Genomic DNA, 18189 nt, shown 5'->3' with positions numbered 1-18189 from the left:
TTGTGCTGACAGGGTACCTTCATGTGAACTCTTGACAGACCCTCTTTTTATATTTATTAATAAACAACAGTGTTTTTATGAAAGGGATGAATGTAATACATGCTGTGGCAATTTATGGTCGTGCTATAAAGTTACAGTTTATTCTTTTTTTTGCCAGCTGCTACAGTGCTCAAAACCTTGGGGTATAAAAGGCTAATTTTGTGCTTCAGTTCTCTTCTATGACACTGATTTACTCTGCTAAATACTCTACCATCCCATATCCCCTTTCTGCAAGACTTGATCTTTTAATACCTTTATGACTCTTCTTACCAGTTCAGTTAAAAAATAGAAAATAAAAAGAAAGGTTTCCTATCCATTTCATGATGGGAATGAAAGCACTTTTTAAATGACTTGCAAATAACACTGAGCTAATTTGTAATTCTTTAGGTGTGCCATCTCAGAAGCACTTCTGAAATTCAGGCTATGAGATGAGTACTTAGGATATATTCTGTTGTTGGTTATGCTAATATGACTTACTAATATTGTCAGTTCTTGTGGGATGTAGGTTTTTTTTTTGTTATTGTCTGACTAATCAAGCAGGGGGCAAGTGTGTTTATAATGCATGCTAATACTTTTCTGTCTTTTACAAGACATCTTGATAATAAAATATTTATGTCTCTAAAATAAGATTACTTGTGACAAATTTATTTTTTCTTTCTTTACAGATATTTTCCAACTTATCTCTGAATGAGCGTTGCCTTTCAGTGTCATTAGTCTGTAAATATTGGCGTGACCTCTGTTTAGATTTTCAGTTTTGGAAGCAACTGGATCTCAGTAGTCGTCAGCAGGTATGAAGATGTCATTGTGGAATAATTGTTTTCATGACTCCGAATTTGTTCTTGGAACTTGTACTTTTGACCAGGGGTAAACAAAAGAAACACATAAAATGATGATATCTGTAGTTGCACGTATTTTTCTGCTATTCACTGAAAATATCTGCACCCTTAGATTGGTTCCTTTAAATATAGTATATTTTGTCTGAGATCAGTTACTATACAGTGTGGGCATAAGTACTATTTAAATTACCTGTCTCACTCTGCATCGGGTACTCTGAAGGTGTGAGATGTCTTATTAATTCAAAGACAAACATGAGCATTTCTGAGGTTCCTGTAGTTGGAAGAATGGTCACATATGTGATGCTTGCTCTGTTTAACAAATTTTCTTTATTTTATTTTTCAGCTGGTATGGCTCCTACTCATTAGATAAGAGACTGGTTTTTTTTTTTGTTTTCAGTGTTTTGGTTATTTTAGGCTTTTAGCCAATCCTAGAATTAAATATTTGTGGGTTTAATTTAGTGAGATCCCTAGGAGCCTGGCCTTAAATTGTACAGGGTAACTTCCCTCCTTGGAAAACTTTAGGGATGCCAGTATTGTTGGGCCACTGCCCGTGGGTTTCTTGTTGAGTAGTGACTTACGGGGTTTATAAACTGCATCTTGACCATTTAATGAAAATACAGAGTGCAGAGAAATAACAACTGGACAGTAGCATTTGAAGAAGGATTTTTTTTTCTTTGCAATTTGCTGTGGTTTCATCCCAGACAGCAGTCAAGGCCCAGGCAACCCCTTCCTCACTCCCCCACCAGTAGGGTTGAGGAGAGAACTGGAAGAATAAAAGCTACATAATTAATGAGTTTAAAGAGTTTAATAGTGAAAGCAAACCACACACACATATACAAAATAAAAATTAAGAACAAGACAAAGAATTAATTCACTGCTTCCTATCAGCTGGCAAGTGCTCAGGCAACCCCAGCAGAGCAGGGCCCTTGAGAAGACACTTGAGAAGACACTTCTCAATGACTTGAGAAAACAAACCCCATCACTGGAAATGTCCTTTCCTCTTTCTTCCCCTCACTGACTGACTGACTTATACATTGACTGTGATGCCACATGATCTGGAATATCCCTTTGGTCAGATGGGGGTCACCTGTCCTGGCTGTGTTCCCTCCCAGCCTCTTTGCTAGTGTGGCCAAGTGAAAAGGAGAAAAAGCCTCGGCTCTGCGCAATCCCTGTTTAGCTGTAAGAAAGCCAGCATGAATCCAAAACATAGTTGCATACTAGTCACTGTGAAGAAAATTCTACCCCAGGCACAACCAGCACAGTTCTTTTCCATTTTAACACCTGCCTGATGAAAGAGCAAGAAAAAAGATCTGACTTGCTACAAATGAGAACCTTATTGAATGCAGCAAAGACTGCTCCTCAACTGTATAAGACAAAAATCAAAAGGGATTCATGTTGCTCTCTTGCCCTCTTTGGTTAAAGCTAAATCTTGTCTATGCCAAGTAAATTTTTCTGAATGGTCCTTTGTAGGATTGTCTCCTTTTAAGATTATTGTCATTTTGGCTGACTACAATGTCCATAGATACAAAATAGATGGAATTTTTGTTTTTACAAAAGTGATAAGAGAACTTTGCTCTCTGAGCACCCAGGGGCTGCTCTGTCAGCCACACTGGCACCCCCTGCTTGGGACTGAAGCCCCTCTGTGGCAGCAGCCCAGGGAGGTGATGGATGCCCTGCTCGGCTCCCTGCACACCCCACACAGTCAGACCACTTTCCTTACTGCCTTGACTTCAGGTTTGCCACAGCAGAGTCTCAGACCTCTGGGTCCTTAAAATAATGTAATCATTGTGCAACAACACAATAACACCTCAGGCTGGAGGAGGAGGGACCCCAGAAAAGGGACCCTTGTTCTTTTATGCCCTCACAGTCTGTGCATGGGTACATCTGGGGGCTCTTGGCTCCTGCTGTATTTCCAAATGTTCCTCACCTGGCTGCACCACAGGTCTCTGTGCCCTTTGTTTTACAAAGGGCTGGCACTAGTTCATGGCCTTTTGCCTCTGGCTGTGCCACCTGGAGCTTGGCTGTACCCTGAGCTATTTGCACTGAGTGTATTCCTCAACAGTTCTCCCTTTGATTAAATGGAGCATACCTGCTAACATATTAAAATGAAAAAAGAAAAGTTTTAAGACATTGAAACGTTGCCCTTCCATACAGCATTACTACAAATAAGAAATATAGTAGAATGAAGGCTAACACAATTTCTATAGGGCACAAATCAGTATGAAATCACATATATTTCAGTAAACAAAGGCAGTAACGTTTGGTTGGCTCCAAGTTACATAGTTCTGTTATTCTACCTACTATATTTTGGTATTCTACCTTCTGTTGGTTAAATGATTCCTATCCTTCTTGTGTTAATTAGTCCACATACTCAGTCTTTCTGGTCTTTTGGTTTGATGAGTTTCTTGGTTTGGTGGTCTGTGGTGTTTGCCATGTCCCCTTGCCAGAATTACCTTTTACTCAGCTGGAGTTTATTCAAACACAGTTGCTAAGTTTGCTTTGTTAGTTTCTTCCTTATCTAAGAAGTTCTGCCAAATGTCATTGTGGTCCATGAATTCTGCATTCTTTGTGTCCACTGTCAGTAGTACATTACTCTCCCCAAGATTGTTAACCTTTCTTAGGAGCTGAGGACATTGAGGCCCATCAAGTCTTAAACCTTAATAAGGCAATTCTACCAACAAGTAATTTATCTTTCTAATACCTGGACATCACAGATAGTTTGTTCATGGCTAAAAAGAGAAGTAGGTCTGTGGTTACCCTCCTAACTCTGGAGCTCAGTCTGGTACTTGAGAACTTCTGTCAAGCTGGGCAGCCATTTGGGATTCTTTTTGTGGTGACATAAATTCCTGCAGCTGCCCATATTTTCTGTACTTGTCTAGCTGTTGCCTCTCCCTCTGTGAACTTTATCATGAAGCCATCTAGCTACAGTCTACATAGTATGTCAGAACTGGCTTTCCCCTAATTGACCATATTCTATCAAAACCATCTGCCCCCCCCACCCCTCTGAAACAAACCAATTGCAGTAAAATATTCAGCCATAGGTAGTATTTGTAAAGGAGGTATAGTTTCATTTTTCTTATAGCTCATGGAAATTCATTTTACAAACAGCCATTTTTGTCCTAGTGACATTAAAGATTTTTATGGAAAAAGTTATATGTGAGTATTTGTTTTTTCTTTGCAGGTCACTGATGAGCTGTTGGAAAAAATAGCATCAAGAAGCCAGAATATTACTGAAATCAATATTTCTGATTGCCGCAATGTATCTGATACAGGAGTATGCATATTAGCAATTAAATGTCCTGGGCTCTTAAGATATACTGCCTACAGGTGTAAACAGCTTTCTGACACCTCTATTATTGCAGTTGCCTCTCAGTGTCCTCTTCTTCAGAAAGTGCATGTGGGCAATCAAGACAGACTCACTGATGAAGGCTTGAAGCAGGTAAACATCCGTTCCCCAGATTCCTTCTGAAAACTTAGTATATTTCAGCTTAGCAAGAAGAAAAACATACCCTTTCATTGGATTTAATTAAAATTATGAAAAATCTTTTTTTAAAAAAGTTGGTGTATGGAGACTTTTATTTTGGTGTGGTAAATGCTGTTCTCTAGGACTGCACATACTTTTTAATACCCAGGGATTGAATCATCGCTTTTGTAGTTAAATGTGCAGTTTGACTCCTATACTTCACTTCTGTTAGATTCAATTTTCCTGAGCTTGGTTGCTATTCAAAACCCATGTTTAAGTAACTCGTTTTTGCTTCATGTATGTTGAAGGTGACTAAGATCTTCATTTGTTGGAGGTGCAGGAAGGTTTCATCAACTCTCAGAGAGTGTTAAAGGAGCATTTAGAAGTTAGGATAAATTAAATAAGCTGTTGAGCATAAAGGCATTGTTAGCTACCTGTGCACACAGCAAATAACTTAGTTTTTATGTGGTACTGTTAGCTCCATTTTGTTGACTGTAGTTAGCAACTTCATTTTGTCACCTATGTAATTAGAATCTTTCTTGTTTGCATACAGTGTTTCAAAGCCGAAAAGAAAGATAATTTTTAATGGGGGGTGTAGAAGCAGAAAAAAATATTTTCTCCCATCTCTTCATTTCAGTCAAATTCTGTTGTTTTTTTCTCACTTTGATTTCATTAATTGCAGCTCGGCTCAAAATGCAGGGAATTGAAAGACATACATTTTGGGCAATGTTACAAGATCTCAGATGAAGGAATGATCATTATAGCTAAAGGCTGTTTGAAGCTGCAAAGAATATATATGCAAGAAAACAAATTAGTAAGTACATATTGTGATTTTGTTCTTCCCAAGGCATTTTTTGATTGTCACAGCTTTCTGTTGCTCTTTATCTTTTAAAAATTTTCTTTAGAATGGCTGCTTTTTGCAAGTGAATTGCTTAAAAATGTTTCTCGCTGGGAAAATTGCAATTCTGCAGAGATGGCACAGAAGGTGATGCAAAGTACAAGTTAAGCTAAATGCATTAACTTCTTGTTTTTAACGTGGTATTTCTTCAGTAGTTGTTTGGGAGGTGGTTTGTATAGGAAAACACAGTTCATATGAGATGTTTCTTTTGTTTCTACAAGTGCAATAAAAAGTGCAAACATCTAAAAGATTTTTTGGAGCTCAGGTTCTTGATTACAAGTGATACACTCTGATAATATTTTCTTGAAATATGTCACTTTCTCATCAGGATAGAGTAGTGTGCCTATGCTAGTAGAAGGAAATTGTTGAGGAGTAACAAAACAATCTTGAGTCCTAATTCTAAGCAGTCTCTGAAAGGATGGTTTCTAATGCAGAGAGAGAGTGGCTTGCAAATGACTTAAGTTTTTTTTCTAAATTTCATTCTATTTTTAAAATTTATTTCTTGTAAGAAAGTAAAATTGATTGCAGTTGAATTTTAACTGTCAGCTAACATCGTGGTTATGACCTTTGTTTCAAAAGTGTTGAATTGGAACAAATAAATTGTGTTTGTAAGAAAGTAGCATACCTTGTATTCAAGAATTAGTCAATATTTAGCTTCAAAAAGATAAAGAAGTGGTAATGCTCAAGATTGGTTTGCCTTTTTTTTTTTTAATAGAAACCATTCTCAAATCAACAAAGAAAGAAAAAGGCAGCCAGTTACTGCCTTTGGTTTTGATTAGTACTGTAGAAAGTTGAAAAATAGGAGACAGAGACCTAAACTGAGATTTCTGTGTAGTTTAAATGCAGAAAAAGAACATGCCCCTTCTCTTGTGTTGAAACACAATCTTGAATACTGTCGAAGCTAGTCTTTCTTACCTTAATACATAAAAAACTTTAAATATGACAAAGAAAAAGAAATTATCTGAGAAGTCTGGAAGGAATAACATCTTCCTTCCTTCTCTAGAAAGAGAATGTTGGGTTAATTAAAATTAATTAACCCACCTTTTAAAATTAATTAACCATGTCTTTGAAAAGAAGAGGAAAACCTTCAAGATTTGCATAGTTGCATGTGAAAAATGACTTAATTGTAATTAAGAAAGTAGTGTGTTTAAATACCTGCATAAGTACTTGATCACCGGAAAATTTGGAGGCAAGGAATTAACTTAGCTTTCCTTGTAGATGCATCTTAGAATTCTCATCATTGAAGTTTTTATTCACTTTATAGTATGAAATATAACCTAAGAAGTTGTTATTGCAGTTATTAGCACTTAAAGACTTCGTGGTTTTAGTATCTGAAATATCATTGAAGTTCCTGGTTGAAATAGAACACAGGAAGTATTTTAATCCTTTTTAAGACAATCGTGAATTGTGCACTTAACTTGCGCTCTACTTGGTTACTTCATTGTTGAAAACATAACACTAATTTTTATTTGCAAATAAGACAAAAATATTTGCTATCAAATAAATAGGAAATTTCTCTTAATTTTACCCCTTCTGGTAATTTGTCTAGTGACTTACCAAAACTGAATTTTTGCCTAGTTTTTAATGAATTTACTTTCTTTTTTGAAGTATCTAATTGTACTTAAATTCCTGCCTATCCTTAATTTTTCAGGGGGAAGAAAAAGTCATGGGGCAAACTTGGTATAGCTCTGTAAAATTAAAATTCAGATTCATAGATCTTCATATGTTCAAATGAAATAAGTTTTGAAGCTGTTATGAACTCCAGGGTGTTGAATCCTTAGAATAAAATAACTCCTGAACAATGCCCTTAGATGACAAAGCTGAAGGAGCTGCTGTGCGTTCCCTTTGCTAGGCACAAGAGACTTTCAGGTCTTGCTGGCAGTGTTGTTTTGTGTGATGACCCAAGACAACTTTTAAGAGTTCTCATGCAATTGTAAAATAGAAGCTTTTACATGCCAAAATAGATTAAAAATAAAGGGATTGTTTAGTTGGGGAATTGCCTTTAAAGGGAGTCATGGTCGGCAAATGGTTTGTCAAGTTCTGTGGGTTACTTTTCTCCCTTCTAAAAAATCTCCTTAATATTTGGTGTGGCACATATTGCTTCCTGCTCCACTGGTGAAGAAGGTGTTTTGGGGAGATATGTGTTGGTGTGTGTGTGTGTATTTTCAAAGTGAATAAGCATTCATTCTCTGAAATCAAAATATTCTGTAGCAAGAAAAGTGTACTTGACACACAAGGGCTTGGTCTGTGTATTTAAAGTTCATAAATTGTCAGTATGCTAGAAGGAGGACTCCTTCCTTTTTAAGCAAATGCTGTAGCATCCATGTAAATAATGTAAATAGTCTTATGTTTTGCATTTTCTTGTTTATTCCTTTCTCAGAGGTACTTAAAATCATGTGTATGACTCTTATAGGCAATTTCTATTAATTTGAAAGTGTGTAGTGCATTACAGGTAGTACATGATGGTTGAGTTTTCATATAGGCTTGTCTCACACTAATGGATTTTACACTTCAAAAATACATCTAGGCAGAGGCAACCATCAGCTAAATAATGCCTTTGTGAGTGCTACTTTGCAGTAAAATGTGTGTGGATCAGGCAACACAGTTCAGTTGCTTCATCTGTTGCTAAGTAACTCTGTTATCAGACTGCTGAGCAGAAGCAGAGAAAGGAGAATTTATGTTCTGATTGTTGAATATGCTAGACATTTCACAGAAAAATAGACCCTTTCCTGTCTTTGAAGTGCTGATTATTTCATGGTAATAAGCAAAAGCTGCAATTAATAAATGGGACAAAGAATGTAGGAGGAGAAAGTTAATGTTGCATGGCTAACTCAACAACAGAAGGTTGTTGTTATTTGCATAACTGTTTAGGATTTGTATCTCTTCAAAATATGTTTATTTTTCCTCTGTCCTTTGAATGACAGAAAATTATATGCTGAGCCTCTTCTCTGAAGCATACTGGCCAAACTGGGACCTAGTAAAAATAAAAAAAAATATAACTTTTTAGGACTTATGAAGTGTGCCACCATGTTGTGTCTCTTGATCTACCCCCAAGAAGTCTGATGCAATTGAATGATCTCACAGAATTTCAGTGTAAATGGAAGAGCAGATTATAGCTCTGTCCAAACAAAACTAGAAAATTTCTTAATTTCTTGGCTGAATTTAGTTGGACTTCTTATTTTATGGTTGTGACTGATATGGTGTGCTATAACTTCTGTGTTTGCATCATGTGAATTTTCAATGTGAATGAAGCTGGTGGCAGATGGATAGGTTGATTTCATTGTTATCTTTGTACCAATTGCTGTTTTTAATCTTTCCACCTGACATAATGAGTACCTAGCTTAGATGTAAAGCCAGAGAACTGTTCCACACTAATGTGTAGTAATCTAGCTGAGACACAGAGTGGGGGTACTTCACCTGGATGGCTTTTATTGCAATAGAATGGTGGAGTCCTAAAATATGTTAAAGGATTTTTGAGATGCAGAACTCAGTGACTACAGTGCACTCAAATGAAAGGGTTATCTCCAGAAGCTTTTGTGCAAGCTGTCTGTTTTCCTTATTTTGAATAAAGGAGATCTAGATTTAGGAGCTGGAGAAAACCTTTCTCCACTTAACTGAATTGATTTTATACACTATTTTCTTTTTAGTTACTTTTCCTTAACTGGGTAACTTAATAGCTAAAATTATGATACAATTGTTGCCAATACTTAACCAGGTGGTAGTTACAAGTTTGTTCCTTTCTATTCCACCTATTGTCTGTGGATTTTTATGGTGACCTAGATACAGGTAATGGGAGAGAGCTTTTAAAGATAAAGCGGGGTGGAGTTTTCGATACTGTAAGAGAATGTCAATATTCCTACTTCTATACTTTGTTCCCATTATTCTCTTTTACAAGCTCATTTAAGAGTGGATGAGCTAGTATAGTAGCTGCTGTGGCAGCACTTCTTCCTTTCCAATAAAATGATGTTGTGAAGTGGATCCTTAAAGGCAAATAATAAGTTTGATGGTTCCCAGATATGTTCATTAAGACAGTTAGAATATAACTTGGCTGTGTTTCTATTTCTTCGTTAGACTCTTGAGCCTTCAAGTTTAAGATAACCCAGTTTTGGCCCAGTTGGCAATATACTTGATATATGATGACACTTTTAAAGTACGTATTTTACAGGTGGCTATTTAGCAGTTTTTTAAGATGAGTATTCTGTAAGGGTTCTGCTTACCTTTGCAGTTTGTAGCAGACAAGAGTTTAAATTCAAGTTAACTGTGATGCTATGTTTGATAGAAACTACAATGCTTAAGATATGTGAAAAATATGCTTTAGTTTCAGTAAATAAGAATTAAGGTAGACTACACAGAATATTACGGTTTTGTCACACAATTAAACAGTTAACACATGCTTTTACAGCATTGACTGGAATCAACTTAGTATAAAAGTGTATAGTAAAAAATAAAATTAATTCTCATATTTTCCGAATAAAAAGTATTGTGTGAGCTGATTAATTTATTTTTGTCTTTTAATGATATTCCCCTCCCCATTTCTGTTTTTACTTTGGGAACCATTTCCCTTCCTGCTTCATACTTCTCATCTACAAAACACTTACTTCAACATTGTACCTTGTGTCACAAACATTGAGAGGAGAGAGTATTTTGCTTTGAGTTTAGCCCAGGCAAATTGTTTCAGGAAGAATGTATTATAGGGCTTATAAACTGCACAGTGTCAAATGTTTAGAATGTATAATAATTTACTTTGTTTCAATGCTAACAGGTAAATGAAAGAGTTTTTTTGGGGAAAATATTCCAAAAGAATGTAATTTCCCTGTCCTTTTTCCATCCCCCAGAATATATTCCATATGCTATTTCTCTTTTTACATGCAGTTGCTTAAAACTATTCTTCTACTTGAAGAAATTTCAGAAAAGAATTGATTTCCCGTGTTTCTACAGGCATACTTTCCCAAAATACTTTTGAACCACTTTATATCATTATTTGAGGTTTTGAAAATCTCAATTTCCAGACTTTCCCCTTCAATTACTATTTTTACAATTAAACCCCCATGTTCAGAAGGACCCTGTTTCTGGTTTTCTTTGCAGACACAGGCACCTCCTTCTCCTTCAGATGTGACCGAGGTTTCCTGCAGAAGAATCTCAGACACTGGATTTATAAAAATAGAGGTTTAATAGAGATCTAGTATCAGGTCAGTGAAGGTTGGGTGCCTTCAAAGAGAGACCCAGAACAAAGAAAACCTCCGGCAATGTGGTTTGTCATAAGTCAACCCTTGTGACTTATGCATCCACCTCTCACACACTCTTCTCATGCTTTGATCTAATGGTAATTTTTAGTTTGTGGTCTTCTAGCACTTTTCTGGTTTCTTTCTCCATGTCCACCACACAGGCAGGCCCTTGATTTCTTGTCTCATTGAGTTACAGCTTCTGCTGACAACTGTAGCCTTCTTATTCTCTGTTTTTTTTTCAGGTGCACCTGCACAGAGGATGGAAAGCTAAAAAACCACTAGTCTTAATATAAGAAACATTGCCTAGCAACAACCAAAATGTTACTATGTTATCAATATTCTTTTCATACTAAAGCTAAAACACAGCGCTGTACCAGTTCCTACGAAGATGACTAAGTAAATTAATTATTCTGGCTGAAAGTATATCTAGGTCTAAGTTCACAGCTTCTGGCCTAAGGCTTCAGCAAATCCAGCTACTGATGCTAACTAAGCAAGCAACACTAAATCTCACAGCTTTGTAACGTCATATAGCTCATCCTTCTTAGGACTTGTTTATCCTGAATAACTAGCATCTCTCAATAACTAGTTGCTTACTAAAAGTTTATGTACATATTCAGGAAGATCGTGGAGTCATGGAATGATTTGGGTTGGAAGGGACCTTAAAGAGGTCTGGTCCAACCCCACTACCACTGCACCAGTAGGCCAGGTGGCTCAAAGCCCCATGCAGCCTGTCCCCTTCCAGGCATGGGGCAGTCCATAGCATCTCTGGATAACCTGGTCCAAAGCCTCACCACCCCCGCAGTAAAGGACTCTGTACATACTGAGATGGATTTCTCTCTTGTGTACGCTGTATATCATAGCTTTGGATAATGATGTTTCATCTACTGTCAAGTACTAAATTAGAGATTTCTGAAGCAAAAGCCTTGTGGAGATGGCAGGCTGATAGTATGCACTAGTAATGATGAAGTCCCTCTTGTATTTTAGTCTCTCAAACAGTTTACATACACTCCAGAACCACCTAATGTACTATAAAAGTAAGGTTCAGCATTTTAAAAATGCGTTTAACAGCTATACTGATACTAAGATGAGGTGTAGGAAGTCATGCTTTCATAAGAACTACATGAGACATCTGTCTGGTAGTAAAAATGCTATGGAGAAGTTTGTCTTTTGACAAGCTCTTCTGAAACATTTACTTTATTAATTTTTTTAACGACATAAAATGATTCAGTCAATTTCTTTGAAATCTAACTTACAGAACCTTATTCCTTAGAGTTCAATTTTTTTTGTCTTTTGTCTTTTTTTGTTTAGATCCGTTGCATTTTGACTTGGGCAGTTTCTATAATACTGTTCCTGCAGTGAAACATTTATGCCAAGTGTGATGTTAATAGAAGGGAAAAAGGCAAAATTTGTGTACATATGCATAAAGCAGCTACATGTATCTTCTGTGAAGGCATTAGAACCACAGTGCAGACTTCAATTTTCAATGTAACTTTAAGTACTGTGTCAGTGAACACAGTGCGGTGTTGTCACCCTTAGGTGGCGGCATTGACTTTGTAGTGGTGACGAGCTCCCGGTCCGAGCTGTGGGGAATTGCCAATGCGTGGCAGATAATTTCTGAGTATTGTGCTGGTTCCACAGACCCTGTGTTCCCTTCAGCTGCCAGGATTGCTATCAAGAGTAATTCTTAAGTGTCTCAATAAGGTCAGCTGTATGGTTTCACCACTCTCTGCTTCTTTTCTATTGTTTCTTTAGACAGGTACTGCATTTTGATGTTGTGAGTTTACTTGACATGTACAGTGTGTGTGTACGCATTTAAAAGCCACCAACAACTGGGGTTGTAATCTGTATTTCTGAATTAATTATACTTTTTGACTCCTTTCAGGTTATGTGCGATTGATTAATGACTGTACCTACTCTACTGTTTAAAAAACTTCCAGTTTTGATATTAATATAAAATTAGGCATTATGCCACTTGAAGCATATCTTTGGGCTGTAATTTGTTACCACTTTTAATAAACATTCTATGTATAAAAGTGTGTAGTACATATGCTGTAGATTAATACAATGACACTGTGAGTGATGGTATGAAAGAGTGGAAAAGTGGCTGATACAAAACTTTTTTCTACTGTTTGGTCAGCATTATAAGGGGATTTTCCATTTGATACTTGCAGATGATGTATTTTGCATATAATTTTAATAAAGGGTAAATCTGTTTGTTTATACATTCAAGTGACATCTTTTTATGCCTGTGCATTAATGGCTTGCCATGTTGATGTTGTACATCAAGCTTAGGAAGAACTGTAACAAATAATGTTCTCAGTATTGAAGATTCTAGTATTGAAAGTCCAAATGGATGGAGGTAATGCAAAAATTCTAAATGGAATATACAGGAATATTTCAGGAAATTGCGAGTTTTAAATTTTGAGTTAGAATGTAGGCACTTCTGCTTTTTGTTTCTTTTGTTTGTTGTTTGGCTGCTCTTGTTGTTGAATAAGTTATTTGAGCTTTTAATTAAAAACTTGATGACCAGGAATTGGTAGCTGGATATGGAGCCTTTTCAGTTGTTTGAAATATCCATATTTAGTTGTCCTTTGGGATCACTGGTACTACAGTACTTTAGTCACAAACCAAAGTCCATTATACTGGAGTAAAAAATCCTTCCACTAAAATATATGCTGCGAGATACTAAAGTTATCTAAATGGAGCTGAAATTTCTGTAATTTGTTTGTTTTCTTGTTGGGTTTTTGTTTACTTGTTTTAATCTGGTGGTATCTTGTGTCAAAGAGAGCACTGGCAAACTCCAGATGAATCACTTGTAGGTTCTTCATCTGTTAAATTGGTATCTTGACTCATGTGGTACTTTGTAAGATTCTTCAGCCATTCACTAAGGGTGGCAATAAATCAAAACTGATAATATTTCTCCCAGTGAGCTGTGATGCTTACTGAAAGAGATCATAAGGATGATGCTGTGAAGCAAATCCCTTAAAACTGTCAGTATCATTATTTTAAAATAGTGGTAATTTGCATCAATCAAAGATAATACAAATATGTTTTTTATTTGTATACGACAGAGACAAGATTATGTAAAAGCAATGACAGCTAGGCATCTTTGTCTATATTATTTCTTTCCAGCAAATTCCAGTTAAACTTTTTTATCTTTATGAAGCTAGAAGAATGAACTTGTCAAATTTCTGAAGCTGTGGGAAAACACTTTTGTTTCCCAAAGAAATTCACTGTAACTTATATAGGTTACAGTTTTCAGTACAAGAGGTCAGATAACAAGTTCTACAAATGTCTGCATTCTCTCCTCTCATCTTGCTATAGTGACTGGTACCTGGGAGCACGCATATAAATGTGTGTTCTCTGTGGGTATATGGAGGTGTTTTTCCAGGCAGTTGTATTGTCCAAAATGCTACATTGTTGGTAAACAATGTTACAGGGCAAATTGAATATGCACGGAGACTGAGCTGCTGAAACCATCCTAAATTCTGTCTTTTTTGAGTGAAGGTTAAATTCTTACGAGTTTTAAACTGCAGCATCAGTCCCCCTTGTGAGTAAATTTTTACATTTATACTTGGATTTACACTTAAATTGCAAATTTATCATTCATGCTCACTTTATGCACTTTCATCCTAGGGATTTCAGCATTATTTATTTTAGAATTTGCTCTGGCCTTTCAATTGTCATTGTTTTTTTAATCCAGAATGATAATGTTTAAAAAACTGTGTTTGTCTGAACTTTAGACATAGGTGCTCTTGTAGTTATTGTAGCAAATTTTGAACATCCTATTCTGCTTTTCAGAACTACGTGTACCTTTGCCCCAGTTTTTTAAGAGTCTTTAGCTTAGTGTTCCTCCTTTTCCTTGTTTAGTATAGTTTGTTTTTTTTAATTAATTTTTAATTAATATTTTCCAGTAATGACTATTAAAAGTTATCTGTTGTATCTGAGGCTTTCCCTAAAAATTGTCTTTCTGGGGTGATCCTCAGACACCAGCTTGTGGTTGTCTCCATTTGGTCTTGTTCTGTTGCATCCAAATGTGATTTTTTCAGGATTTTTTTCTTTTGTCTATGTCTCTCTGGGAATTGTACATTATTTTGTCATTATGCAATTAAATTACAGTTTTCTGGAACAGCAAAATTATTTTAAATTCTTTCAAGTTTTTGTGAGATTTATATATATATATGTGTGTGTGTGTGTGTGTATGTGTGTGTGTATCTGTGTATTCTCACTGTTACCCTATTGATTCTCCTCCCCATCCCACTGTGGGTAGTGAGCTGCTGCCTGGGGTTAAACTACAGCAATGGAGAAGATTTTGCTGGTCTTCCCTCTCCTACCACCTTGGTAAATTACAAGTATGCTTTAAGAATATTTTCTATCTGGAACATGGAAATGTAAATTAGGAAAAAAAATCTAGACTACAAAATCATGAAAAAGATCAAATACGATTGGGAAGACTTATTTTTAAATGTTTTTCTTCTTGAATGTAGAGAAAAACAAACAAAATACCTCCAAGGGTAAGGTTTTCATAATGTATTTTTATTTTCCTCACTCCCAAAAGAAAAAACTACTAGATTTGGTAAATGCCTCAATGGGCCAACTTTGTTGTGGATGAGTGTGCATTGCCAGCAGAAGTTTTCCAGAAGGCTTGTTGGGACTGCTTCCAGAGGCTGCATTTTTGCAGTAGTGATTGCACGTGGTGCTGCTGTTGGAGGCCGTGCCTCTGCCATGGTCTCCCTCATTAACGCATTAAATCGTGCCCAGAGGATTTGTTGGTAGGCCTTGTGGTCTGGTGATGCCACCCTGCTGATGCTGTCTGTAGTGTTGTGCCAGAGGTACATCTGTGCAATTCACCACTGTCAGGGTTTGCAGCAAGGTGTAGTAGGTGTGACAAAAGAGGTGTTTGCTTTGCATAAAATGTCAGCTTTGCAAGTCTCTTCATCTGCACAGTTCTCTTTTATCATATTTCCCATCTGTTCATGTTTGGAGACTTTAGAGTTTTTAAAAGATGCTTTTATAAAAGCAATTTTATCGTTTTCTTTAAAGTAGTCTGAAGTTTTTCAATATCTTTTTTGATTTGCTCTTTAAAATATGTGAAAATGAAAGTTGTTGGTCACACTGAAATTGCTGGATTGTTTTGGTGGGAGGCGGAGTGTTTGCTGTTAATCTTGTGCAGCTTCTTGAAAATACAGGGAATTACTCATCTATGCAGAGAATACTTACATTGTACAACATGAGTGAGAGATTTGTGATTGTATTCTTGAAATTGGATGATTTCAGCTACTACATAAGGCTGTTTAAATATATTTGTTATTTCAGAAAGATAGTAATTTCTAGAATAAAATAGTAGTTGATAATTTCTGTGGTTTTAGGCATTTTTGAAAATACCTTAATGGTGAACACTTCAAAAATTTATACTTTATAGGTTTCATAACAGCTCTGTATTGTACTGTTTTACTTCATTTCTAGTACATCTCTTGCATCTCAGAATTCCTTAGAAAATTTATTCTTCCTATAGAGTTCATTCTTGAGCTAATGTGCTGGGGTTTTTTATAATGTCTCTTAACAATGTACAGTCTGGAAAACACTGTGCTGTTACTGATGCTACTAGACTATAATTTCTCCAGGTTTTGAAGTGTTTGCAACAAAGTTTCAGAAAGTTTTGGAATGCTTTAATGAGATAGAAATAGAGTGGGTGTTCGCTCTCTGTACATCTTGTAGCTATTCTGTGCTTTTTTGCTTTTCTTTTTTAGCCTTGCTTGGGAAAGGTGATGCAAATAAACTGTTTTGGAAGGATTGCTACAGCTGACCTTTTGTTTTTTTTGATTGTGATACTAGTCCTCCGTGAAATTAATGAAACTGCAGTGCCTGTAGAGATAAGTGGTTGATGTTATTTTTTTTGCTGGGAAAAAAACTATGTGGACAGTGCATTTTAAACTTGAATGGCACTACTTTCTTACTAGTTCTGTTATACAAATAGAAAATTGGGAGGACGATCATCCTTTGGTGGAAGTAGTTTTTTGTAAGGCAACAAAATTCTTGTGATTCTATCTGGTAGGACTGTCGTGTCCTGTGAAAGCCACTAGCTGCCTCCTCTATATGCTTCATTCTTGGTGGCAGAAGTTATCTGGAAATTCCAAACTTCTCTGAAGGTATTCCCGCCATTTCAGATACTTTGGTAGCGGCCTAGTTGTTTTCATGCACGTGACAGTTGTGCTGCATTACAACATAAATTCAGGTAGATCATTGTTTTCCTCTCCTATAAACCACTCTGTCTGGGACTGAAAAGTATGATAGAATTGGGATGTCCTGGATTTTCACAGTGAGATACTGCTGGTTTAGTTCATTGGCTTGTGCTTTTATACAGCAATAGTGATTCTTGGACTGTAGAAAGAGACCTAATATATCTGTGAACTGACACCCTCCAAAAATAAAATTTGGGTGAGATAATGCAAAAAGCTGCTATGCTAAGTTCCTTATTTTTATTGTTAACTTTGGCTTAGCTGGTAATTTCCTCTAATCTTAGGAAGATGATGATAGTGTGGTTTCTACATTAAAGCAGGCACAAGTAGAATATTGAAACAAATATTTTAAGCTCCCGCTCTCAAGCTACAAGTATTTGTAAGGAAAATTTCAAGTATATTTTAATTAAGAAGTATATCCAGATGCCTATTTTGACTATTTTTGTAAATTTTAAGCTATTTACTTAGTAATGCATAGCAATGTGGTGACACTAATTCAACAATTGGTAAAGTCTACGTATTTCTGTGTCTGCAGATCAATATCTACTTGCCATTTGGCAATAGATTTTAAGTTTGAAGATGGACAAGGTAATAGAAGGTGATTAAAGATACTAAATGTGCATTAAAGACACTTGAAAACTTGGTGGTTTTTGTGGTATAAGCACTTTTGATCTGAAGAGTATTTCTCTGTGGTTGGTTTGCATTTAGATGCTCTTAGCTGTGCAGAAATTTTGTAGTGCTATATGTTTCTAAATGCTCCACCATTTTAGCATGCTATTTGAAGAAAAAGTATTTAAGTATTTTATTCTATAATATTATCTGCTTATATTTTCAAGCAATATTTGCAAGTAAAAATATAATATTTTTGTCAGCAGTTAAAAAAAATTAATACATTCTTCTTTAATTAAACATGTTTCATGTCTTTGTGTCTGGTCTTTTTAGGAAATTCTGCTTTGAAAGAAGTGAAACTTCAATACATAATGAAACAAGGCAGATCATATATTTAGGTACCTTCTCTTATGAATGTGTGCCTCAATAAATTGTTCTTTTAATCTGGTAATTCTGTTAAAGATGTCATTCTATATGTATCAAATCTGCCATGCATGAAGTGGTGTGCTAGGGCTGTGTTTACTAGGACAGGCAGCTTCTGCCACAGTTAGTCTCTAACACAGGAGACTGCGCCCCTCTTTCATCTAGATAATTCTCCAGGCATATTTGTTCCTGACAAATTTGGCTATCTTAAAAGTAGTGTTCAATTTTTTTTTTCCAGATGACACTGCAAATTATTTTCTTTGTTTAACACAGTAGGTGGAATTATTGTTGTTTTTACTGGTTGACCTTTTTGCAATTGTATTCAGAAGGCATATGATTATGGTTTTCTTTATTTTTTTTTTATTTGTTTTCTTGTCTTGCAGAAAAGACAGGCTTCTGATTGTAAGGAGTAATTACTAATATTTGTACACCACAAAATCAACATTTTTGTAAAAGC

General features: G+C 35.9%; 1 protein-coding gene across 1 annotated transcript in view; it reads left to right on the top strand.

The window, feature by feature from the left end:
• Window positions 1-18189, top strand: part of FBXL17 (F-box and leucine rich repeat protein 17) — a 271635-nt gene that overhangs the window by 13778 nt on the left and 239668 nt on the right. The window contains exons 2-4 of the mRNA XM_066569489.1: window positions 705-827; window positions 4057-4314; window positions 5021-5152. Coding sequence (XP_066425586.1) covers window positions 705-827; window positions 4057-4314; window positions 5021-5152 — 513 coding nt within the window. The remainder of the gene's footprint in view (window positions 1-704; window positions 828-4056; window positions 4315-5020; window positions 5153-18189) is intronic.

This window comes from Molothrus aeneus, chromosome Z (genome assembly GCF_037042795.1).
Source record: "Molothrus aeneus isolate 106 chromosome Z, BPBGC_Maene_1.0, whole genome shotgun sequence".
Lineage (NCBI taxonomy): Eukaryota > Metazoa > Chordata > Aves > Passeriformes > Icteridae > Molothrus > Molothrus aeneus.
Note: the sequence above shows the minus strand (reverse complement) of the source record. Positions and strands in the feature narration are given on the sequence as shown.